The 26661-nt window shown below is 42.2% G+C and overlaps 1 protein-coding gene across 16 annotated transcripts in view; it reads left to right on the top strand.

The window, feature by feature from the left end:
- Window positions 1-24124, top strand: part of CAMK2B (calcium/calmodulin dependent protein kinase II beta) — a 58509-nt gene extending 34385 nt beyond the window's left edge. The window contains exons 6-23 of one of the 16 annotated variants that reach the window (XM_053462798.1): window positions 3419-3491; window positions 5027-5129; window positions 5641-5724; window positions 6249-6343; window positions 7259-7381; window positions 7786-7869; window positions 7956-7998; window positions 8776-8850; window positions 11840-11877; window positions 12438-12509; window positions 13180-13224; window positions 16438-16486; window positions 18267-18395; window positions 19310-19429; window positions 20049-20124; window positions 20922-21016; window positions 21469-21703; window positions 22283-24124. In XM_053462798.1, the coding sequence (XP_053318773.1) occupies window positions 3419-3491; window positions 5027-5129; window positions 5641-5724; window positions 6249-6343; window positions 7259-7381; window positions 7786-7869; window positions 7956-7998; window positions 8776-8850; window positions 11840-11877; window positions 12438-12509; window positions 13180-13224; window positions 16438-16486; window positions 18267-18395; window positions 19310-19429; window positions 20049-20124; window positions 20922-21016; window positions 21469-21701 (1537 nt within the window). In that variant the 3' untranslated portion in view covers window positions 21702-21703; window positions 22283-24124. Of the gene's footprint in view, window positions 1-3418; window positions 3492-5026; window positions 5130-5640; window positions 5725-6248; window positions 6344-7258; window positions 7382-7785; window positions 7870-7955; window positions 7999-8775; window positions 8851-11836; window positions 11878-12437; window positions 12510-13179; window positions 13225-16437; window positions 16487-18266; window positions 18396-19309; window positions 19430-20048; window positions 20125-20921; window positions 21017-21468; window positions 21704-22282 lie in introns of all 16 variants that reach the window. The other 15 variants (XM_053462799.1, XM_053462804.1, XM_053462806.1 and 12 more) reach the window with 15 other exon arrangements.
- The last annotated feature ends 2537 nt before the right edge of the window (window positions 24125-26661 follow it).

Here is a 26661-nt window from a genome sequence, read left to right as displayed (position 1 = left end):
GTATATGTGTGTATATATATTTATTATATATCTTCCAATAAACAGAGAGGACTAGCGAGCTCAGTGCCTGCTTCCCATGCACCTGTCAGCAGGACTGCAAGTACCAGCATGCACTGCTCCATGCATCTGCTCATGGGGTCTCCGAGCTAGTGATATCCCCGGGACTAGCACTGCAGGCAAGGTGTGCAGAGCATTGCGCAAGCTGACGTGCAGCACTCTGTGAATAATAAGTGACGTGGTTGACACAATGTGTTCCTCGGACTCACGAATGCCCCTCTTTTCTGCTCTTTTTCCCCCTCCCGCCTTTCCCCTCTCTCTCTCTACAGCCGTCTCTTTCTGGCATTACTCTTTTTCATGTTCCTCTGCTTATTCCTCTTCCTGATTTTCCTAACTCATTGAGCATCACTTTATTAGATCCTTCTAAGCCGTAAATCCCGACTTGCTGTCTGATTTATATATGTTCATCAATCTATCTCAGGTCTGGGCATGAACAGCCGTCTGGCTACTGTTGGATTACAGCGCTCATCATTCACAGCGAGTCTTTTTAGCTTCATAGCAGCTTTTGCCCAATCCTGCCCTCCATCCCTGCCTTTTCCCTTCCTTACCGTGTCACTTTACATTCATTTATTGCCTACCACCTCTCTTACCACATGCCTTTCTCTGTCTCTCCCTCAGCGTTGCTGTCTCCCTGAATCCCTCTCCTCCTTTCCTCTCTGGTTGTTTTTTGCTCCCTTTGGCACCTATTTTTAGTCTCTCTCCTCCTCCATCTGTCTCTTCTCTGTCCTCCCCCTCCTGCGCTCTCTCTCTTGTCTCTTTTCCATGTGTCTCTCCTTTTCTTGTGCTCCCCCTGATTGCATAGCTGCACATTCTTCTTTTTTTGTCCCTAAAGTTTAGGCCGGGGATCAGAGGTCACAGAGCTCTAATTAGATCTGTCTATCTACTTATCTCTCTTTCTGATGATTATCTCTTTTTTTATTATTTCTTCTTAGCAACCCTTCTCCCACTCTTCTCTCACTCCTGTGTTTCTTTCTCCATCTGTCTCACCGTCTTTCTATTCCTCCTACCTACTTCCTCACTCTTTGGTGTCTTCTTCTTCCACCCCCTACCACAGCCCCTTGCTATCAGTTTTCCTCCCCGTGATTTCTCTGTTTTGATGTCATAAGGGGATGTTTGTTCACATGAAATGATCACTTGTAATACAGTCTTGTCTGTCTTTGGAAGTTCTCTCCTTACATCTTAAAAAAACCACATAGTACTGTGCCCCCTGCCCTGATCCTATTCACTTTATTGGCCACAAGCTCCAGCGGTGACCCATCTCACCGAAACCTCTCAAAACACGAATACATGCAAACGTGTTTTATCTTCTATGTGTCCTAACTTGAGATTTTGGATGATCACAGCTCTCCATATAACACAATCTATATTTCTACACAACATAATGGGGAAGATGTATAAATAATAGTAATATTATATATATATATACATATATGATATATTTATTTAACCCGTTTTGCCCCTTTGTTTGTACTGTGTGTTTAAAGCTGTTTGTATGGGTTTTATATGCGAGAACATCGTGGCTTTTCTTTATACAATGCCACAGACAGTCAAGGAGATTTTTAATGGACAAAGGTCATTGGAATTTGTAACTAAGAAATAGAACACTGCTTTTTCAGTGATTTATTTGCACTAATGTTATGCACTTTTCACACACACGTATAAACTCCCAGTGAATGATTCACCAGCACTCTCCACCATATAGCTGCTATGATAACGTGTACTCCAGATGGATCAGGGGGACTCGAGTTGTGGCTTTAAAGTCACAAACTGTGATGTTACACACATACAACCACAAGCTTGCACTTGGCATTTCATACGATAATCACAATGGGGGTTATCAGCAGATTAGAGTCATTTGGCCCATGTCATCTATTTTCTATGTATTGTGAGATCCTGAGCCTTTTGGACCCATTTTACGTTCAGGATCGCCTTATGCCTATCCTTGCACGTTTAAACCCCCTCACCGTATTAACCTCTACCACTTCTTCTGGAAGGCTGTTCCACTTATTTACCAGGAGAAATAATTGACTAGGTTCTTTTAGCACTGCACACGGGATGTGACTGCACACTGTGTCGCTGTTATAAATAGTCTGTGTCACACATTTTACTGCACCTGAACATAGTGTGATTTATCGCTCACACTGCTACATAGACGCGCACCGGCATGATGCATTACATATAGGCATAACTTAATGTCTACATTCTGTCCATTGCATTGATGCACGGCACAGATACTCATTCATCACTCGCATCCCTTAGACATTCACTTCTAAACATCAGGCAATTGATTAACAACATGCCCTGGATACAGTAAAATGTGAACATTCCACTGACTTCTCCTGGAGTTCTAGTGCCCCCCCCCCGAATCTACAGCCGTGTGATCCAGAAGACAGCAGAGATGACATACCCAACGTTCTTCTGTATTTTTATTTATTTTCTCCTGCCCCTCAACCCCACTAACATGTCAATCTGAGGTCATCGGAGACCTGTGTTGTATCTTTATGCTGGGAAGGGGGTCACGCGATCGAATAGCTGTGTTAGCGACCCTTCCTTATCTGACTATTTAACACCTACACCCTTTTCATGAGTACGGTCTCATTGCCTATTCTGTGTTTCCGAGTCAAAAGTGGCCTGATACTTTTTATTGGGATCCCTCCCGGTATTGAGGGTGACTTTAACGTAGTGCTTAAAGGTTTTCTCTTAGTAACACGTTTTAGGAGTAGTTTGCAAAGTCTGTCCTCAGGCCTCACCAGCATGTTAGGTACCTGACGTCCAACTCGATCCATACTCAATAGGGACAGTCCAACAAAAGCGTTCTCTACATTTAGTCAGGTGTAACGCTAATAAGATAACATCAAATATATTGGATCCTGAGTTGTGCACGATTTAGGACCCTGGAATTAACATTAAGTTAGTTATTGTTGAACTTTTTGAATGACTGAGACTGACCCATTCAAGGGAATACTTGACAAGTGGCACTGTCGGTGAGGCATAAGGAGTGACATTTAAGGGCTATACATTATTAGTTAAGGATTTGTCAATTTTGGCACAGGTATATAAAGCATGGGGTGTCACAGAACTAGTTGGACTCCCTGGGATTGAATTCATGGTCCTGTAGCCTTTTCAGCGCATGGAAACTACAACTTTCTGTAACTGGCATGGGGTCCTGGGGGAATCAATCAGGGAAAAGTCAGAAAAGGGAGCCTTATCTCAACCAGAGAATGTTACCCGAGCCCATTGCAGCATCTGGTTTTGTTTGGCAGTCTCCCCCTACCCTCTTCTCTTGTCCCCCTACCCTCCTCCACCAGCTGGCAGGGTGCACACAGACCTTACTAACGCCCCCCCTGCTGTTTGCACGCAGTCATTGCATCCAGCAGATTCTTGAAGCAGTCCTCCACTGCCACCAAATGGGGGTTGTCCACAGGGACCTGAAGGTGAGTTTCGTATCCTCCATGCCATTCCCTGCGCCATCTGCATGCCAGGCTGTACATGCCCTTCCCCCATCTCCCCGGTCCATGCACACCTTACCCTGGGAGTGCCCTCTGCATGTGGGTGGCAAGTTGCATCTGGCTTTCTTTGTGGAAAGTGGGACGGTGTTGGTTATCATGGCATGTTAATTCTTGGTTTCAGAAAGAACGCTAATTTTGGGGGTGCATGGCATGGAGTGGGAGAGAATAATTATGTGTACTCGGTGTCAATATGTTATATTATGCCCAGATGTTTCTACTTTTTGAGTGCGTGTGCCAATTGAGTGGGTAAAGGGACTTTGCTCTATCTGTATTTATGGTATTTCTGTTTTAGATGCCCCTTACTCAGCACTGTGCTAGGCATTTATCTGCCAGCTACCTAGCCTGTGCCATCTGTTGTGCCAGGTAGCATTAAGAGCAGAAGAGTGGGTAATCAGAGACGCCAGCCTTGTGCCAGTCACAGGGGTATTTCTTCATCTGCTTTCTGCAGACCAGTGGGGAAATGCAGGCAGCGATAGCTCGATGTGTGAGCTGTGAGAGCAGGAGGCCTCGGAAAACAGGAATCTTAACGCTTTCAGTGCCCGAGGTGTACATCACCCATTAAAATTAAAGCGATGCCTAGCTTATCACATTGGTACTGAAAGAGTCGAATGACAGAATAAAAACCGAGATGGGTGACAGAGGTAGAGGGATAAGGATAATTATCAGGAAAGGAGATCTGTAGAAATGTGGGTCGTAGTTACCGTTCCTCCTTCCCATGTTGTGTTTAATTGTGGATATCGTGGTGTATTTTTTGTTTTTCCAACTTCAAATGGCTGAATTAGTGTCTCAGCAGTAGACTTAGATAATATGGCCATATTAAGCCAACAATCTCACTTGGTAGCTTTCGCCAAACCCAATCTTATTTTACTCATCCCTTGTAAAGTAGGTGTTTGATGTCTCCTTTGAAAAGGGCCATATCAGATTGGTGTCGGCTTCTTTTTCTGCAGTCGTGTGGCGATTGGTACCATGTTGTTGCACAACCTGTTTGGTCCTGTGTGGATGCCAAAGCCACTTCCTTTAGATGGGGAAGACTCCGAACCTGTGGTAGCAAAATGATTCTCCAGATCAGACAACAGGTTGCACAGAGTCTCGAGTAAAACCCTGACAGAGCAAAGCCGGGCATTCTGCAGTTCTTCATAAGTTAGGCTAACGCTGTGATCGTTATCATCCGAGTGAAGACTGGCAGACAGTGTTGCAAAGGACTGCAGAAAGCCGCCATTTGCATTCTAGAGCATGTATGATAGTTGGAATGAAGTAAGGTTCCAGACTCTGTCTTTGGTGCAGAATGTATCCAGAAACTTTATTTGGATCTATTAGAGCCAGTGCACCAATGAGCTATACATCCTTCATATGCTTGGCTGGTCACTTTAATAAAGAGTAAATTAGCCTACGTTAGCGCAGTAGCTGCAAACCCTGACAGTGGTGTAATCATAACTAATGCCATCTCCATTAACAAACAGCCAGAAAACCTTCTACTCGCCAGCAAATGCAAAGGAGCAGCCGTTAAGCTGGCGGACTTTGGCTTGGCCATAGAGGTGCAAGGAGAGCAACAGGCCTGGTTTGGTAAGTCTGGGTCAGAAAGCAAAATAAATAGGTTAGCAGGCATCTGGGCAGATGGAAAAGCCACTCAGAGAACATGGGATTTCAGCAAAGGTCCTCAGTAACCAAGATTATAAAAGAAAGACTTAAGCTTATATTGTCAATACTTATTGATTCAGGTACAGACATCATATTCAGCAGTGATGTACACATGACATAAATTGGACATAACACATAGTACACATAATTGGGCCTTTGGACATCAGGACTATAACCTAGAAGTCTTAAAATGTAAAACATTTATTAGTGTGTTTATTAGATATCTCATGTTGGCCATTGTCTCGATCAACAAAGGAGTAATGGAGGAAATCAACTTGCACTGTAAAATACAGATTAGCATCTCCACGTCCATTGTACCACGCAAGGTGTATATGATTCTGGGGAGGTAATACATACCGACATACACACTTATATAGTAGGAGTTAGTGATGATCGCTCCTATGAGTAAACATTAATCCAGTATCTTGTTCACCAGGTTTTGCTGGAACTCCAGGGTACCTGTCTCCTGAGGTCCTCCGGAAGGAGGCATATGGAAAACCAGTGGATATCTGGGCATGTGGTAAGGAGACCTACACAGGCTATTGGGTTAAAACACAATTTATATGAGGTGTAAACATTCCAGGTGCACAATGAGTCGAAGTGGAGTGAGAGGATTGAGTGAACATTACAGGGACAATGCTACATAATGAAATGGCCTATGGTTTGGTAGGTTGTGTTGCAGATATTCTGTGTTGGGATGAGATATAATTATGAGGAGATAACGCATGGATTGAGAGAAAAAAGGAGGAGAAGATGCAATTTACTTCTATGTTGGGAAGCCATCCAAAAAAAGCAGCAAGTGACCCCCCCCACACGTGAACTCCTTCCTCCCATGGTGTATAGGAGGGAAAAGCCGACTAGCCAGCTGGACACATGACCAGGATCTTTATAGAGATGGCTACTGGACACACATTGCTCTGTAGGGAGCCGGTTCAGGTGTCCAGAGTGCAGTTCCTGATTGCCGGGATTGCATGGGTTTTGTCAGGCCCTGGGTTACAATGTTTATATTTGAGGTTGTAATTATGTGGCCTCTGCGTCTCTTAGGTGTGATTCTGTACATCCTATTGGTCGGTTACCCACCTTTTTGGGATGAGGATCAGCACAAACTTTACCAGCAGATCAAAGCCGGGGCATATGATGTAAGTAAATACAATACAACCACAATATTAATATGACTATACAGTGAAAAAGCAAATGGAGTGTAAATGATTTTTGTCTCTGTTATTGTTGCCTAACTGAATAATTAAGGGTTAGATGTCATCATCAAAGATTTTAATAAGGCTATGCTATCATAAACAACATTCTGTTACATCATTAATCATTAATTGAATAGCTTCTCCCCCCTTCTTCCCCCGTCAGCTTGTGAATGGTGTGTCCTTTCTAAATTAATAATGACAATGCTGGTATATACCATCAGAGATAATGTTTTAGGCCTCTAGACAAGTCATAGAGTCCACCAGAGAAACCCTAACTGCCTTGTGGTGAACAAAAGAAATGTCTCAGTCTTAGTCACCCAGCTAAACACTCTGACTAATGAAAGCCTTGGGGGGGACTTCATTATCATTGCCATAAAGAATCAGCTCAGCGTGGTGTTTGAGCAGGGAAAGTCACCTACAATATCACGATTGACAACAATGGCAGCCTCCAGGTCCGCAGATAAAGGAGGTTTATTGGAAGAAAATAAGATAGACCCAGGCTTTTCTCAATGCTAACCTGCATTACTTGTATACACCACTGGGTTTTATGCTCAATGAGAAAAATGTTATTTCTCAATGGGACTTCCCCTTTAACAAGTAACCACATGAAAAGCACGGCAGGAATGTGAAAAGACTTAATTCATTTAATAATGTATTACGTCTACCCTGTAGTACTACCCAATGGTTTCATTTGAAAATACGTATTCCATTCATGAACACGAATAGTAACCTTTTCTCAAGCCCACAATCCGCTATTTATGGAATCCTGGTAACTTTGTGAACGAAAGCAAGACTAATGTCATCGGGATAATTTCTGCTTGGGTGCTGAACGCATAAACCTTTTCTATCTTCCTTTAGTTTCCATCTCCAGAGTGGGACACGGTGACCCCTGAAGCCAAAAACCTCATTAACCAGATGTTGACCATCAATCCAGCCAAACGTATTACTGCTCATGAAGCTCTTAAACATCCATGGGTCTGCGTGAGTACTGCTGTCTTTTTATCGTGATGGACCTGTTTAAATTCAAGATTATAGATCCTGTTGGTGGCAATGGTCTTTGGATTGTAGGCACTGGTGGAACCTGTTGGGATTCAAAGGCAGATCAAAGCTTTAATGTTGAGGGCTAATCGCATTCCCCTTACCCTGATAAAAACACTCAAATTCTGTTGGGCAGAAACATTCTAGATTTAATGTTAGAGGCTTATTTAATATGGACAAAATCAAAAGCAGTGGCTGCCACAAAACTACTTGTAATATTTGGAATAGGGTCCTGAACTTCCAAATGTGTGAAAAGATGGGAAGAGAAAAGATTTGGTAGGACGGATAATTTGGCAAGAGGGATATTTGCCATTTGGTCCAACTTCTTCTCTATTTAATTCCCACAGCAACGTTCCACCGTTGCCTCCATGATGCACAGACAGGAAACAGTGGAGTGTCTCAAGAAATTTAATGCTCGCCGGAAGCTGAAGGTAAGTGCAAATGCCACCTCTCGTTCCATTCTGTACACCCTCATGACGTCACCCACCTAATATATAATATTGTGCTATTTACACAGGGGGCCATCCTGACTACGATGCTGGCAACAAGGAACTTTTCTGGTAAGTCATCAATTCACCCAAAGTAGGTACGGTGTTATTTCCTAAGAAGCTGTACCATGTGAAGTGATCTGCAGATCCTGCTGGTGTACTCCTTGCAGCTCTTTTCAATAGTTATCCCTGCTGTAGGGGTCACGCTCATGATACTCTGCGGAGATCATCACAACGAACTACAGTAAGATGCTTTTAAAAAGAAATGACTAAGGCATAGGTATATGACCTGTGATTCTTCCACATAGATGAGCTATAGCTCGTGTTATCCTCACACAAGCTGCCTTAAGCAATCCTTCATGATGATGATGATGATGATTTAGTGCTCCATGGGAGCTATCACCTGGAAAACATATTCTTGCTCTACTGAAACAACCTTTGAGGCTTCATATGGAGGGGGTCCATGAAAATTAGGGAATAGTATGGAACAGTTTGTCTGGGGTTTCTATTTGCTCCTTTATTTTCAATCTGCCTTGTGCTACTTACTACATTTCTCCTCTCTCTTCTACTTTACTTTACTCTCCTACGCTCCTGTTTCTTCTCCATCTTGTTTATTCTTACAATCTCTGCTGCGCCTCCCTCCTCATGCTCTATTTTGATGCATATCCTTTGTTATTTATGCTCACCCTTGTTTTCTGTCTATTTTTCTTGTGCCCTTTCGTCCTTCTCTATTCCCTTCCTGTTTTCCCCTGTTTCTTGCCCGTAATTTTATTCTACTTCTCTCCCACCTATCTATCTTTACCTGTACCTTTTCCTCCTCCTTTTTCTCTGCTCTTCGTCTTCTCACAGTGGGCAGACAGACCACAGCTCCTGCCACAATCACCACTGCGGCCACTAGTACAGCCCTGGGGTTGGTGGAACAAGGTAGATGTGCCCTCAGGGCACAAACCCCCTCCTCCACGTCTGCCCCTTTCCTCCCCTGAGAGGTGACTGCATGTGGCTGCTTTCTCCCAGCTGCTTGGCTGTTTGGGTTATTAAGGTGTCATATAGCTTATCACCCTTACAGTTGATTAAGGGTGTGGAATAACAAACCAGTGACCAGGTACATAGGTAGCGAAGGCAGAAAAGAACCAATTGTCCCATCCGCTCCACTCTTTTTTTAATTCTGTTGTACTTATGTATTCCTTATCATAGTTTTATGCACATCCCAAGCTTTTTTTGAGTTTCTTTACTGCATCAGGGGTCCCCAACTCCATTCCTCAGGGCTGTAGCTCTGGCTGGTTGACTTACCTTGAGGAACAAGTTTGACAACCCTGATCCAGAAGCAAGCACTCCTTTTCGCTATTGACTGTAAAAGGTTTTATATTGTATGTCAGGCGTATCAGACTTTATGTATGCTTATATGGAATGTCAGAGATACTGGGAACGTGTGAATATGAACTGCTAGGCATACAGATCATAGGCTCTACCTCTTTATGGTGTCTAGGTTGACTATATAAGTGATATTTAGGGGTCTAACCTGGGTGTCTCCCCGGAGATGCTGCATGTCGTGTGGGTTCCCTGGTGCATGCGGTACGCCCGGGCATGTCACGTGCATGGCATGTGCTGAGAAAGCAGCCCCAGCCTCTGACAAACTGACAGTGTACACGGCACTGGTAGTACATCTGTTGTGGTCGGCTGTGCCTTCGATCTAGCACACTGAACGCTCTCATTTTCTTCCTGAATGATTCAGACTGTATAATCTGAGCGTATGTATAGAGAGAGTCTTGGAATTATAAATATGTTCATAGAACCGTGTATATGCATATAGGAGGATGAGTAATGCGTGTTTTCATATCTATATTTGTTAAATGTCATTTTTGAATATGTGTAGCTCAGTGAACATTTCTCATGTGTCCTCATTTCAGATCTATTTTTCTTTTTTTAGTAACCAATGCCCAGTTGGTTACAATTAATACATTGCGGTTCAAGGAAGCATTTACGTACACGTTTCAAGTGAATAATGTGCATTCTAAACAGAAAAATAGAAAATAATAGCACAGAGTCAATTCTTATGTGAAATATGCATGATGTGTATATATATATATATATATATATATATATATATATATATAATATCATTAAAATACACTGCATGCATCGGTTCTATACCTTGTGCCCTTTGCTGCTTGTCTCTGCCCAGAAGTCCTTCTAAAAGTCGTACTTTTATGCAGTCAGAGCAGGATTTCTCTTATACATGTTACCCAAAAGGACGCAGAAGGCACAAGGTTGATTTTTAGTACGGGTGGAATAGCCTGTAACTTGAAGACTATATTTGCAAAAATAAACCCACCATTGTTAGATGTTAATTCAAATATATATATATATATATATATATAAATATATATATAATATATAAATATATATATAATGGCTATAACTTTCCTAATAAAGAGTAAAAACCAATAATATAATTTTATTTATTTAACTAAAAAAATACAGAGTGTGTAAATTAGCCATTACGCAAGATAAAGGCTTGTACTTTGTACTTTAATCTGCATGATTCTTTATAACTGTGTCAATGACATTAAACTGTCCCTTTAATTAACGATATATCTGCTCACTCCGACCTCGGCTCTGTACAATGTCAAGCATTCTGGATTTTTTCTTTCTTGCATATGTCTCATCCTTCTTTAGTTTTGTCCTACCTACGATTCCTTTAAAAATTAGATTTTTTTGTTTTTGGGGGGAGGGGTGCAGTTGTTTAAATTCACACGGGAGCCCTATTTATGTCTAGGTAGAACAGTTTATATTTATTTACCGTGAAAGAGAGAAAGACCTACGCACATAAGTGTTTATTTTTGTATTGTTTGTAATATCATAGAAATGTTTATAGGTCGGCATATTCTTTTGCACACAGCGGCATATATGTGTAAGGGTATCTGTCATTGAATGTACACACTAGAGAGCATTTGTCCGTGTGTGATTAAACGCAGAGCGTTGTGAGCAGTTTGTGTGTCTGCGCGGCAGTGTATATGGGTGTATATGCATAGGTGTTTGTGTCTCCATGCATCGGCACAGTAGGTGTACGCGTGTGTGTAGTGTGAGCATTGTGCGCCTGTGCTGTAATGCGTGCAGTCGTTAGAAAGAGTTTGCTGTGTCTTTGCCTGGGAATAGATTGTAAGCCCATTGGGTCACTGGTGTAGTGCTGTATACACTGTCAGGGATATCCAGGATGAGGCAGATAATGTAAATTGCAGGAAGTGGGGTTTGTGAATATAGGTAAAGTACATCCCTGTTTGGGCATGTGATGGGCATTTTGTCTTGCCAGCCTGCCGATGCCCGCAGTTTATGCACAAATGTGCCATCTGACAGTGCCCACCATGTGTATCTTACCGCTGTGTATCTCCTCTTTGTTCCTTTTCACTCTTCTTGCTGATTCTCCTCTTGCTCTTTCTGTCTGCACCTCTCTTTTTCTCCTCTGTATCAATCTCTTTCTTGTTCCTTCTTTTATTCGGCTTCTTTCTTCTTTCTTGAGAGGTAAGTTGTAGTTCTTTGATTTTCCTTTTATACTCTGATCTCCTACACTGCTCTGTTAGTAGTACTGTGGCAATGCGGGAGGTTGGGTGGCCATGATAGGGGGATGGTGGTAGCTTTTTTTCTTAAACTAGGGACATTAATGAAATGTTAGAGTGATATGTTACCTAATTATCCCCACTGTTAGAGGTCATCGGAGACTGTAAGACCAAGAGCAATTGTAAAAATATACATAGTGGTGAAATATTGGAGGAGAAAACCAGTGGCAAACACTTCTACACACACCTCTCATATGTAATGATACCCAGGCGTGCACATATACATGCTTTCCCCACCAACTAGACAATGCCGCAAACTAACGTGACTCTCTGTCTCTCCATTTGACTGAATGTAGCAGCCAAGAGTTTGCTGAATAAGAAGACAGATGTTGGGAAGGTAAGTCTGACATAGACATTGTCTCGATCACATCCAAACAGTTGTTCAAACATACACAGTCATGCACGAATAGGCTTAGTACACAGAGCAATTCCTTTTTATGATTCCGTATGAATTGTGCTAGATCTTCCATTGACAGGATAGTTATGAGTCTAGAACACCATTTCTTTGCTCGTACCCTACCTACAAAGCGCCCCGGTCTTGGTTCCTTGGGGCACTTGGAATGTAAACCTTGGGGTCTATTCACTAAAGAGAGAGTCCGGAGAAATTTCCCTTGTAGCTCTGCATTATACGTGGACAGACAAACTGTACCTGAATCATAAGGTCACCAGGGTTGGCTCTTCGTGACATATAGTGGAGCCAAGGAGCGGAAAACTCTCCTGTCAACTCTCCCTCTAGCAACCTTATTGACAACTTCAATTGGTTTGTCTTTTGGGTGGTCAACAAATGCATTTTCATTCAGCAGAACTGGAATGTTGCCATCCCATGTTGGACTTATAGTTTGGCTTACAAGGTAACCAAGTCCTATCTGTTTAAATGCCTTTCATTTTCTTTCACAGCCTCAGACAAACAGTACCAAGAACAGCGCTGGTGTGACTAGTCCGAAGGGGCCCATTCCTCCAGCAGCACTGGTATGATAATTGAGGAACTGGATGGGGAGACTGAGTCAGCTCACAGCCCTGTTTGTGTCTATGGCATTTTGAGGGTGGGGAGCTATGACACTACTTGATTGCTCACTGGGGAACGCCGAAGAGTCTGGTATCTTTGTCTCTTTCTGTCATTCTGAGAACCTATCACTTTGTGGTGTGAATGGATGATGCCCTTTTCTTGTCCACGACCCGGAGCAGCCTGTTTTGTGTTAGTGAATTAGAGGTGTTTGTGGTCTGTCTCAGGAAGATCTCTCTGTGGTGTCAGGGAACTTTGTTATTATGTGTTCGTGGTTCAGATAAGTTTGGTCTGTCTCTGGGAGAGAGTAGTTTGTTGTCTGTCTGTGGCTAAGACTGGCCTGTGATTTCTTTGTGGGTTAGATAGAGGTTAGTATAGCATATCTCTCTGTCGCTCCTCCATTCTCTTTTCCCTAATACCCAGTTTTTTATTCCCCCTTTTTAACGCAAACTGTCCTTGTCCCTGGCCTTTTCCTCATGTCAACACCCTTTCTATTCGCTCTTCCTACCTCACCCCTACAATACCCCTTTACTTTTCCCTCCCTCTGTCTTCCTAACCCTCCCTTTTATCCCCTGTCCCTGATCTGTTTTCTTGGTCTCTCCTTCTTCCCATTTCTCATTCTTTCTTCCTCTGTAGGAACCTCAAACCACAGTTATTCATAACCTGGTGGACGGGATAAAGGTATTTGCCACATTTACCTCTCTCTTCAAATGCCATGTTTCACAACCCTCTCTCCTCTATATCATCCGCCGCCATATATGTGCACAATGCCATTAACCAATGTGATAGTAGATGGTTTTGTAGCACAATGTATTTTAGGTCCTTGATGAGCTTCTGGCTTCAATTGGGTTTGAAAGAGTCCAGACAATGTACTGAAGCTTCTATCGGTGGGGTGATGGCAAAATGAAACACTGGGCTGGATTATTTTTTTAGAACTTGTATCAAAAATAGTTTGCTGTTTTTGCCCCATTATCTAGACAGACGCAGAGATTCCTCAATATATTGCCTTGTGGTAAGTAATAGAATGGCTTATTCTATCGCCCAAATGACCATTCCAACTATTGAAAGTCTATGGAGCAATGGACTTCATTGGCATTGCCTTAAAAAATGTGCACAGTGTGGTAAGAAAGGCACCCAGAATGTCATATGACTGATAACAATGGCAGCCTCCAGGTCTATAGAAACAAAAAGAAACCAAATCGGACAAAACAACTTGTATATGTTATACTTTATGGAGTAAGATAATTTTTTTCATGTTGCTGATGCTCACACTTTAGTAAATTGAACTCATAGCCATTAGTAACTCCAAGTTAACCAACTAGTTTTGGAAGGCCTCTAGATGATCGTAGGTTCTTAGCCACGTCTCTCCCAGAGCAGCATTGCGTTCTTTAACCTAAACTTCTTATGATCACGTAACACCCAGGCGTATCCAGCTGCCGGCCGCAAACTGCAGCACCTGATCTGCTGGAGTTGTGGATTGAATTAGTGTGTGGTGCTGGTGGCCAGAGCCCCACGAGGAGTTTTCCCAGTGTGCCAGATGGCCAGTCCCAGCCTGGATTAATGTATATTGTGTGGATAGGATACTGTTACTGGGATGTGTTGGAATTATAGGTCCTGCCATAACTGTTAGTTGCTTGGGCTTCAGGGAGGGCAGTGTACACACCTTTAATTTTTGAAAATGTGTAGCAAGGTCACTTCAGATTGGCAACAAGATTATTATAATTATTATTTATTGTTTTATATAGCGCCATCAAATTCCGTAGTGCTGTACAATGGGTAGACAGGACATAACAAGTAGTATGTAACATACCAGGGGAATTTGAGCGTATGCAACCTTAAGTGACAGCCGAAAATCATGTGCCCTCATGCTTTTTACTTTAGGAAATCAGTCTTTCTTACGTCCAACTTTGTGAGCACTCCTTATCCTTAGCTGTCCAGGTTGCTCGCAGTTCAACCAAGCTATGAACCCACCTACAGCACCTTAAGAGTTGGTTTTATGAGTTAGAGGTTAAAACAGAAAATCAACTTAACTGTGTATTATGAAGGGCCAACCATGATTTCAGAAAGAACAATAAGTTGGCCCTGTATAATGTATAGTTAACTTGGTGAGATGAAACAGGGCCCTTTTTATCTATATAATAATAATAATAATAATGAAACCTCTTGATTTTACGGGAAATCAGGGGATGAAACTATGTCATAAATCCTCTGACATATGTTAAAAACAACCTCTAATCAATTCTTCACTGCCTTCCATTTACATGGAAGACAATAATTTGGTCTATGTTACGTGAACCCTTGATAGGGAATACATTGAAAGAAATAGCAAGCAAAAGGTTTTGGCAACAGTGTGCAATGCCAGAAAGCAGCTTTAAAGGCCAACACAATATTTACCTGTTCTTTGGGGGTTATATATAAAAAGTGATTCTGGTTAGTGATCTGTTGGCCGTTGCGGTGAACAGTGTGGCCCTGCTGATTGGACCATTCCATTGTTTGTAATGCTGGACCTGAATCACTTTTTATAATTAACCCTCATATACTATAATTGTAGTTGATTACACAGGCTGTGAGTGGTGAGCAAACAGCGTCGTTATAAGCATTGTTTCACAGAAAAGATAATTGGTGTGAAATGAATAGAGGTGCGAATCTAATGATGGAACGCTGGTCAATAACATGTGAAAATTGTGTGAACTGGAAACAAATTGATGATCCAGTAACACTAAGCAAGGGTGAGAATACAATAACTGTGCATACATGTTTAATATCAATTAGGAAAAATGATGGACACATTTGTATAAAACAGAAGGTAACGGAGTAATGAATAAGTGAAGCATAAGTAAAATACAGATCCAGAAACATCTGAACCTCGCTCTAGAGAATGCAGTTAAGAACAACCACTGCATGGTGAGCAGGTACATATCCAGACCCGGGTAAAAATGAATTATAACCATATGAACAAAGACCTTGGGGGTTTACCAAAGTCAGAGTTTGCATTTAAACTCTCTCACTATCACTATGCGGTATGGGGATCCAACATAGACAAGGTCTTCCAGCATGGAGGGCTGAGCTGGCCTATTTGGAGAAATATCCAAATCTCATTTTACTATACATTGTATGGGGTCAGCCAATCTCTTCCTGCAGCAGAAGCTCACTGATGTTGGTTCTTGATACATAGGCCAGGGAAGAGTCCACCCTGCCCATAGTTCCATGAAGTCTTGCTTGGTGCCAAACATATAGCTGTAGAGTCCATTCTACCTGATAATTTGACATCAGATAAGAACCATTAAGCCCATATAGTGTGCTCCTTTTTCTGCTGTAGAAACGTCAAACCTTATTTTTACTATTATCTTAAATTGAATCTCTACTGTTTTGTGTTCCTACTGTGAAAGTAGGTTTATCTATTTATATTACATATGTATTTGTTTTTTGGTATTAGTACTAGGATATTAGATGGACTTGAGCTTTAATGTCTGAAGCTGAAAAAAGGATATTTATGGTGGCTCCCGGTGGCATTGTTGGAATATATAGTACCTTTAGCCCTCCTTGTGAATGCTCAGTTCTCCAAATAATATGGAAGACTGGTGTTAATGCGTTGTTGCTGCCACATTGTTTGCTTGGTTATCGGCTGTCGGCCTGGACCTGTAGTGTATTCTGCCACACCGGTAATACTATCTTTGAAGATTTGATATTTACGACATCCTTTAAGAGTTGTGTGACCTTAAGAAATCGAGTGAACTTTAATGTAATTTATTGGGCACATGGAACTAGGATGGCGGCTTTCCACATGCTAGGATGTATTTCCCTTCTCTTTTTTCCTATCCATTCATCACACTTCTTAAAGTTTCTCTCCAGATCCCATTACAACCCTGCCTCTCTTGTCTTCTTTTTCCGCAGGAGTCCTCAGACAGTACACACACAAACCCAGAAGATGAAGAAATGAAAGGTACTGTGATGTTCCCTCCGGTCACTTACAGCTCACCTCCGTCCATAAGATCTGCCTTAACCTTTCTACCATCTGCTTCCATCTATCGCCCAAGCCATCCCCTCCTTTGTATTGAGTTGCTGGGTGAGAAGGATAAACAAGGGGAACAGAAGATTGAAACAAAGGGAGTAGGAATCGTTTGACCCAGTTACTAGACTGATACATCCCATCTCGCCACAGACCTCTGAAATTTTAACTTCCTCTGATGTCATTATTGTCCTATGTTTTCGCATCATTACACATGTATAGTTTTTCTGCCCACCACCATGTTCATAGTATTCTCGTCAAAGACAGTGTTTCCACCTGAACCTGTACTTTTTCTAATGGATCTCTAGCTGGAGAGCTATCAGAAGAAATCTCCCACCCCATAAAATTATAATTTCTATAATACATCAAGTATGTTTTGTGTAAAGGGCAGTCCTGGAACATTTGGTTTTGTCTGCTGGTTTGTAGATTTAGCACCATGCAATAAAATAGTTTTTTTTTCCATAATGCCCAAAGTGCTGGGACAGATGTATTTGGTAGAATGGAAAATAACAATTTTTGCTTATTTTTCTTTAGTTCTTTGCCCTCGAACATCAAATTGCTAGTATTGCTCTTTAAATATAGAAACACAAACGATCCACTTGTGTTGTTAGCATAAATTTATTAGGAATGGAATACAAAAAGTAAACAGTGCTTTGTCAATCAGCATAGCTGTTGTATATTTTTCATCTGGAACGTCAGCTCTGTTTGGAGCTGAGACCGATCATGAAGCGCAAGCACCGACTACGTCACTATTTGTGGTGTCTAGTATCGTCTAGTATCATTCTTTCGCCCTTAGTCTATCGCTGGCCTAGCTGTAGTAGTGTATGCAGCCACCAGATACTATAGCATACCCAGCTTCTTCATTCACTTCAAGCACTGGATCACCATGAACTGAGGCCACTGGCCATCCTCCTCTCCAGTAGTAGCGTGCTCAAAGGAGAATGGGGTGGCATGTGGCAACCCAAAACCCAGAGAATAACCCAGCACAGGACTCAATTGCCACTATGTTCCTCTACTGATCCCATCCTCCATGACTGTGAAGGGCCATCACACAAAATCTGAGAGCAAATAAGAAATAATTGGAAACATAGTTTAATCCTTTGTCTATCTGCTGTAAAACTCACAAATATTTTTATTCATCGTTTTGTCTTAAAAAATAATGGTGGTCTGCAATGAGGTTAAAATAAAATTAAGGATAAAATAAAGGGACAGTGGCTTGGGAGACTTGGTCATGGATCCCCAGTACCCACCATCGGTAAAACATCTACGGAGGCCCATGAGCCTCTAAATTCTGTACCTGTATTAACCTCTTCCATTTCTGCAGTAAACCTATTCCTCATATTCACAATCATCTTACTGAAGTAATAATGCATTTATTCCACTCAGTCAGTGACATATTTATGTTAGGCACTGCTACAGACCTGACCTAGGGCAGTGTTCCCCTCCAGTCGGCCAAGGACAGAATATACACAGCATTACTATGTTGAGACATAAACATTTCCATTCCCATTTCCCGTTTTCATTCAACATTTGGGTCTTCACCACCCTTCCTCATTCATTTACCCATCACCACTCACACGCTTCATCTCCTGGTACCACATTCTTGTCTCTTACCATGTCTCTCTGGCAAGCATCTCTTGACCTCTCTCACCGTTTCCCATCGGTTCCTTTCCCTGTCTTTCTTCACCTCCTTTTCTCTTCCTGTTCTCTCTAGTGCTGAAGTTCTCAGACATTTTAAGCTCAGTGAGAAGGGGCTCGGGGGCTCTGGAAGCTGAGGGACCACAACCAGCGGTCGCTCAGCAGCCCCTTTCCCCATCCTTCCCCCACTCACCACTTGCACAGCGTAAGTAGGAGTATGGGTCAACCGGGAGACCCCAAACACTTATATAGCATGCAATATATATGCATGAAGTATGTCATATGCAGTATTGTCCACAGGCCTTTAATATTATTTGGGGATATTTTATTTGTTTTTGATAGAAAATCTAATATTTTTTTTGCCCATTAAAAATGGATTCCTAGATACTAAGATGAGAACAGACTTCTCGCTTTACAAGATAACTATAATATGCATTTACCAAAAACGTACAGTATAGCAATGCCGTTGACCACAGTGTTATTGCAGTTTCCATTCCAATTCGGCGGTGATTCTCCTGTTGTGGAGAAAGCTGGGTAGAGTTTCTAGAGGTCCCTTGTGTTTCTGTCACCGTGATGTCACTGTTTGTGTGGAGGGTGGGACTGACCCCCGACACTTCTTTGTCTTGGGGGGGGTTGGAAGCTTCAGTTCTTGCTATTTGTTGTGTGGCTTGTTTTGTAAGAAACGTTGTTTGTTGTGTTATGTGTCATGCGCATTGCTACTGCGTCTCTGCTCTATCTGTGTTGATATCTGTTTATCTCATTTTTTTCTCCATTTTGTTATCTGTTTCCTTTTTGCTCCAAAACCCTGCCACCCTTTACTTTCCCTGGACCCTTTCTTTTCTGTTTCCTTTCTTTAAACTCTTTTCTTTCTCATCTCCTGCTCTTCCTTGGAATGCTCTCTTTCTGCTCCCCTGTTCTTTTTTCTTTATCTCCAATCTTCTGATTCTCTTGCCTTTCCTCCTCACTGTCTTCAATCTATTGCACTCGTCTATCGGTGTCTGTGCCTTGCCTCTGCTTCTCTGTCTCTTGTTTCTTCAATCCTGTCTCTGTTCCCTGTCTCTCTTTCTGTCTCCTGTTCCCGTCTCTCTACTCCTGGTTTCTCCGTCTCCCCACTCCCAGCTGCTAGATTTACAGATATATTTAACACAGTCAGACGAGGCTCAGAAGCAGAGGGGGTGCAGTATTCCAACACGCAGCATCGGCTTTCCCAGCCCCACCTAAACTCTCCGTTTGTACAGCGTAAGTAGAGCACTCACTCACACACACCTTTCTAGGCATTTGCCTTACATTCAAAGCATCCCTGCACTTTTTCATCCTTACCACTCTTGCCAATAACATGTTCTCACCGTCACTCATTCTCAGTATCTCCCGCAATCATTTTCCTTGTTTGTCCTGTTCTTTCCATATAATCTCTTATTTCAATTACATCTTTCTTTATTGATTAATATACAGATGATGTCATTATCCACTTTTTAGCTCCCTCTTGGTAAGCATCATACTCCATGGGTCACTTATGGATCTAAAGCTCTCCTAGAAGAATCCTTTTCCTCTCTCTCTCTTTCAATCTCTCTTTCCAAACTCCTTTACTCCCTTCAACCAAGACAATCTCTTGCCTGGTCATCTTTAGTGACCCAGTTTAGGTTGCATCCCGCTCACATACTTATGCATATTGTCTTGCTTCAAAAAATCAAACAATTTTCTCTCTGGATACTTGGATTTACGTTGATTTGTCCAGCTCTGCCCCTTCTCCTTTTTCTGTGACCCTTATATTCGGCTGTCAGTCGTTTTGCGCCTGAAAATATGTCTGGTCAGTGTTCTTCATGCTTTTCCAATTATACTTAATTGTCTATTTTTGTAGCTCGGAAACAAGAAATAATTAAGATAACGGAACAGCTGATCGAGGCCGTGAATAATGGGGACTTCGAGGCATACGCGTGAGTGCCCAAGGACTCGTAAAAATGGGGATGAATAGTCATGGTAGAGTTGATTTAAAACTAAAAGCCATTTGGCAAATGATCTGATTTGATTCAGTGGCAGGAAAAAAGCAGCCTTAGCACATAAATTGCACACTTCTTTTGTTCTTTTTATACTCATCATTTATTAACTTTGAGACATTGCAACTGAGTTTGCATAATAGCAATACAATGATAATCATACAAATAATTCAGAATGTTCTTAATTCCAAAAAAATGGCTTAATTCTATGTATATGGGCTTGCATTTTTACATTTAAGTATACAAAAATCAGGATAAATATGTTAAGACCATTCAGCTAAACTATACACTTGTATAAAAGTTAATTTGAGTGTCAAAAACAAATGTATAGGAAGCAAAAGGAAAGAAATAAAACTGACGTTTTAGAATATATATCAAATTGTAGATATTGTTATATCTAAACAACTGATGAAATAGAAATTACATTTATTTATATAGCGCCAGCAGATTCCGTAGCGCTTTACAATCACAGTTGGCAGGATACATTTTAGATCACAAACAAAAACAAATTGGTACAAAAGGAAAAGAGGTCCCTGCTCTTGCAAGCTTACAATCTAGTCTAGTTGGTTGAGGGAGAAGTGAAACCGTAGGAGAAGACTGCTTGGATGAGGATGGGTCGGGAAGAGAAATGTTGATAGTGTAGCTTGTACATTTTGCTTTTCAGTGAGTGGGCAGGGAGTGCACCCTACAAGTTTGCCTTATGATAGATAAATGATGTTTGTAAATTGCTGTTACAGGAAGATCTGTGACCCCGGACTGACCACGTTTGAGCCGGAAGCTCTGGGTAACCTGGTGGAGGGGATAGATTTCCACCGTTTTTACTTCGAGAACTGTAAGAAGCTGAAATATATTCCAATATTAGACTCTTCTCAGAATTCTTATAGAACCCTTTTCTGTTTCCATCACCCCACAGGAGCGTTTCATATTATTAGCACACCAAAATGCCCGAGGCTTCTTAATGCAATCAGTTATTTACTCATTTTGTCCACCAGGCCTCATCAATTTGATTATATCTTAAACCACACACAAACTTGTTTATTTTCAAAAGAACCATGTCTCGTAACGTGGTCTTCACCTGTTAGTCATCTGTGCTTATAATGTTTCAATGAGTGTTGAATATTAAGAATGTCGTTTGTGTTGGTGGATACTAGTATCTATCATTCACCCTCACAAACACTGAAGCAGTGACCCCTTCCATGACAGATTTCTCTAAAGCATGCTTCTTCTGGTTCTTGCACAATGTAAGCCAAGTTCTAACCATGAAATTCTCTATGTGGTTCTTAGTGTTGTCCAAAAACAATAAACCAATCCATACGACCATCCTGAATCCTCACGTCCATGTGGTGGGAGAGGATGCCGCCTGCATCGCCTACATCCGCCTGACGCAATACATTGATACTCAAGGCCGGCCTCGTACTAGCCAGTCTGAGGAGACCCGTGTCTGGCATCGCCGTGATGGCAAGTGGCAGAATGTCCACTTCCACTGCTCAGGAGCCCCAGTGGCACCACTCCAGTGACGGTAATGTTTGCTTTATACCATGATGGTAATTTTATTGAATGTGAACAATGTGCCAGAACAATGTATCGATGACATGAAGTGTGTTACATCTTTCTGCGCAGCTTCATAGGGAGATTCTAACACAGTCTCCAGTGAGCGATCACGTGGAGGAAAATTTGCATGAAATATCCTGCCTGAGCCTTTGGTGGCCAAAAAAACCCCAAATATCTCTGTACAGCATTTATTAAATGCCAATATCAGACATTATACCAACATTTCAGCCTCATGGCAACCTTCATCGGGGTGAATTATCAATTCCACTTTAGTGGTGCAAACACACTTGACTAGCTAGGAAAAGTCCATAACCTAATCCTTCAGCACTTGAGAGGTTAGCACCGCAGATAACCCATATGGTTAAGGTAGTTTAATCAAGCTAAAGGCAAGATAACATTTGTCTTTAGTCTGAGAACCTGTAATGTTTTGGGAGGCTATTGGACCCCATGCTCTGCTTTAGGCCAACTTCCACACAGCTAACCTCATAGCTGATTATGTCTAACTTTATTTTCTCTTACTTCCCCCTCTTACTTTCTTTCTTCGCAGGCTCCAGTAGTGCCCTCCTGGCTTCATCATGAAAGAAGTGCCAGAGACTTTTGGCTCCGCCGTTCAGAGAGTCCCAGCGGCGAGGAAAAGCACGTGACCGCATGCTTGTGCCGTTCCCTCCCATCCCTCCTCCCCCTCAACCCCTCCATAATCCAGACTTCTATTCTTCCATCCTTAAGTGTTCCCAAACAGACCACCTAACCCCAGATATCTGCTGCCTGGACTCATGGAGACTGAAGTGCCATGAAAAGATAGGATAAGGTCTTGGGAATAAGTCTCAAGTGTATGATTTACCTTTGACGTTTCACCCCTCCAAAGATGTGGAGGAAAATGGCTCAAACCTGTATTACCCCTTAAGTTATAAAGGGGTAGAATCATCCATTGACATGTTGCAGAGAATTTGTTGACCCCTTCCCCCTCTCTTTTTGATTTTATTTGGGGAGTGGGGGTGGAGGGATCGTCTGAAATCTCGAGGGGCTGAGGGGAGAGAACTGTGATCTTCCCGTGGAGCCGTTCCTTCCCATGTGTTTGCGCGTCCAACGTGAAATGAGTCGTCAAAACAGAACAACCATAAATAAAAAGGAAAAAAAAAAAAGTGTAAAAAAAAACGAAAAGTTTTTTAAAAAATGTATTTACCGCAAAGCAGGACTCCCCGACCCCCGCTACCACACCTTTATGTTGTTTTACTTTGTTTCAGGAATGCAAAAAAAATATATTTCAAAAAAAAAAAAGAAAACAAAAATTTCTATAAAAATGACCCACCCCCGATCTCCCCGAGGTCCGTTAATAATGTTTAAATCCATTGTTTGCAGTGGGAGAACCAGTCCTAACGCATGGCCGGAGCAATTTATGAAGTGTGCTTAGTGTCTGTCTGTCCTCAGCCAGGGCATTTCTCCTCTTACATGTGGGGTCGGCACATTTTGTGGCGTCACCTCTAAGAAAAGGCTCCCCGCACTTCACCGAAGACCTATGATTATTTGGGTTTCACTTAACACAAAATGTTCTCTAGGTAGGAGAGCGCTATTTATTCCAAAAAGACCTGTATTTATATTACAGACCTTCAAGCCTTGCAAGACTTTTCAGGAACATACTTCAAAGATAAACAAAATCCTAAGGAAGTGTTCATTTTTTTTTGTTGTAGGTTATGGCGTTTTTGCAGAAGGCATGGGATTATAGGATTTCGTGTGTTTGTAGGGTGGGAGTCCATAGCCCGAGAATAATTCTGCGTGCGTCATACTAAATAAAGTGGATCTTCGAGAGTGCATAGGTTTCTCTAAATAGACCGGGAAGAAACAGGTCACCAAATCTTCAGGGATTGTGGGGAACTCGAAATTCCATATTGGTTTTGTGCCTGACCTGAATTGGAGAGTTCTTGGTGGGACAGAATGTTCTGCGGAACTCGTTAGGACCGATGAAGTGGTTTTATATTGCTACGTTCTACAGTTATACATTAAAGCGACTTACAGGGTTGAGAGCAGTGACCCCAAGGGAGAGGAGAGGCTAATTTCCAGCCTGACTTGTTTTCATTTGTTGCTGTTTAATTTTTTGCATGCCCTTAAAAACAGAAATCCTATAAATAGATATATATACATAAATCTATATATATATTAAAAAAAAAAAACCAAGATGACAGCTTGTTCGTTCTATGAATGCCAGTGGGGTTTTTTGCTGCTGTCTTCCTTTATATTTGTTTTCTCGTCTCTTTCTCTCACTCTTTTTTTTCCGAGCCTTGTAAGTGTTTAAAAAAAAAAAAAAAAATAAGAGGATAAAGAACAGAAAATAAGATTTTCCTCTTGATTTGTTTCAGAATATTGCAAATTAAAGAATAAAAAAATTAAAAAATGTGTCAGCTGCTCTATTTTTTACAATCTGACATAACGTCCAACCTTTTTAAGAGATGGGTCATAGACCTTCTAGAGAAAGGATGTTAAATGTCAGCCTTTGGGAGTCGCACAACACAGTAGGTTGCAAGATTGAAGCTCTGAGGACAGATGATATTAATTTCTGATTTTCAGCATTTCTTGTGGATATCGTATACGCAGTTCTAATATATAGATGGCATCCTGCTATGATGGAATTCATGGAGATAATGCTGGAGAGAGACACACTAGTTCAAACTTCATCAAACTTTGGGTGTCAGACTGTTGGAAACCCTTTTACATAGTAGTAGTCCCTAACCTGTAAATGCCTACAGGGTGGTAGATAGTCCAGCTAGGCAACTAACTGTAGAGGATGTAGCAGCGGCATGTGGACAGGTACTAAACAGGCCATGCCGTGGTCAGCAGCTGGTTAATGGTCCCAATAGTAACAATACGAAATGCAGAGTTTGAGGGCAGGATGAGGTTAGCAACTAGACAGGGAAAATCCGTGGGGCAATTCCAGAAAACATAATCCAAAAAACAGTAGCCAAGTCAACTGAATCAACAGCCAAGAGGGGTAAGGGGGAACTAGGAACACGAGGCAGAGGTAACAACAGTCAAGTTACAGTGGCAAGTACAAATGACAACTGCGCAACCAAGCAAGATGTCAGTGTCTTATATAGTAGACTTGAGCATTTGCATTCATATTATACAACATTTGCCAATTAGCATTATTGTCCAAAAATGAAGAGTGATCCCCAATGGAAACGAAGCAGAGAGCTCCCAATTTTTTGGCATATTGTTATGTTTTCACTTTCACACTCTCACTCTCTCATTTACTCTCTCCCCAGCTTCTCTGCCAACCACTTTTGTGTCCCTTTCTCCTTTTCCACAGCTTTGCTTCTTCTCTTGCCTCTTCTTGTTCAATCGACGGAGAGGGTGTGCGTGGAGGCTCCGCCGTTTTGCGGACGTGCTCCGGGAGGCCTGGTTAACAGAGCTGATACCGGGGAGAAGTGGACGAAGACAGAAGAACAACAAGAGGCAAGAGAAGAAGCCAATCTGCAGAAAAGGAGACAGGGACAAGGAAGAGGCTAAGATCCTAGGGAGATGGTGACCAAAGTGACCAAAAATTAAATGAAAAGTGTGTCTGATTTGTTTTGGTCTATTTGATAAGTCTGTCATATAGTGTTCCAAAAGCCACCTGGAAGTCTGCCACCAAAATGGCCAGCTAACTCTCATTCATGCATGCCAAAGAGGCTCACAGCACATCTCCAGCAGCAGTCAGCAGTCGATGAGGGACCGAGCCAGGACGACAAGGGCACATTACCCACCTCACCGAAGTCCTCACTGAACTACAGAGGACCTGGGACTGTGGAGGAAGACTGTAGGCAGCGGTGGGCTCGCGTTGAGGTAGGTATCGAGTCTGACTGCTGGCGCCATCTGATCTGTAAGTCAGGGCTAGTCCTGTACCTAATAGCAGGAGCGCAGGCAACAAGCCTCTCTGCTCTCCCAGTGGCGTCACTTTGCAACCGTGTCATAAACCAGAACTACTTTCGCAAATTGGGGATGTTTTCTGGGATGACAGGTGGGGCTTCTCCTGGTCCAGGCTTCCCATGTGCTGCCTTGCACTGAGACTGTCCCTGATGTAAGTGTAAAATCTTGAACACACATACTATACAGCGAAAGCACCGCACCAGTGGAGAGACAGATCCAGCGGCATGTACTGAACTTCCCCAGAATTGGACTATTTTGATAAACTGATGCTTCAGGGTAAGTAAGGTGAACCTTTCTTCTTTTGGACCAAAAATTGACCTGCTGCTATCACCTGAAGGTGTTGGTCCACTTTTGTTCTGAGGGGCTAGAAAAACTACAGGGCTGGCAGTGCTTGCGGTAGTGGTAACACTTGTGATGGCACTGGTAGTAGTTTCATTCTGTGCTTTATCATGGAATAATTTACAAGCAATCTTCTCTAATCCCACCAGGCACCAGCACATGACCCCTCCGTGATGCCTTTGTAGTAACTAAAAATGTGTCTTACTTTGGTAATTGGGGTGGACAAGATTTTACCGCTACTAGAGCCAGAATGTTTGCTATTACTGGTGCTGCATGCGGCTGGTAGTATGTCTGACTCTGAGCTCTGTCTGCTTGGGGCTGGTCTACTAGGGTTCATCTGACTATTTTGTCATGCATGCCTCCCAGCTCTGTCCACACATCTCACAGACATTTTCAAATTAAGATTGTAGTCGGTCCGAAATGAGCCAAATTAAAATATATAACTTTTACACAACCCAGAAACAGTACACAATTAGCACCATTGGTGAACATTGAAGCATGCAATGGTGGAGCTGGCTTTGCAGGACATAGGGTTGCCACCTTTTGCCTAGCCATTTCCTGGACAATCTTTGGAGGGTTGCTACTGGGCGTTGTAGTTAGGGGAATGATTGTCTAACCAGAGGGAGACAAGAGAAAAGAAGAGATAGAAAAGAGAAAGGAAATGAGATGAAAGACACAGCAGAGGAG

The sequence above is a fragment of the Spea bombifrons genome, chromosome 4, assembly GCF_027358695.1.
Source record: "Spea bombifrons isolate aSpeBom1 chromosome 4, aSpeBom1.2.pri, whole genome shotgun sequence".
NCBI lineage: Eukaryota > Metazoa > Chordata > Amphibia > Anura > Pelobatidae > Spea > Spea bombifrons.
The sequence above is the reverse complement of the archived record's forward strand: the minus strand, read 5'-3'. Positions and strand labels throughout refer to the sequence as shown.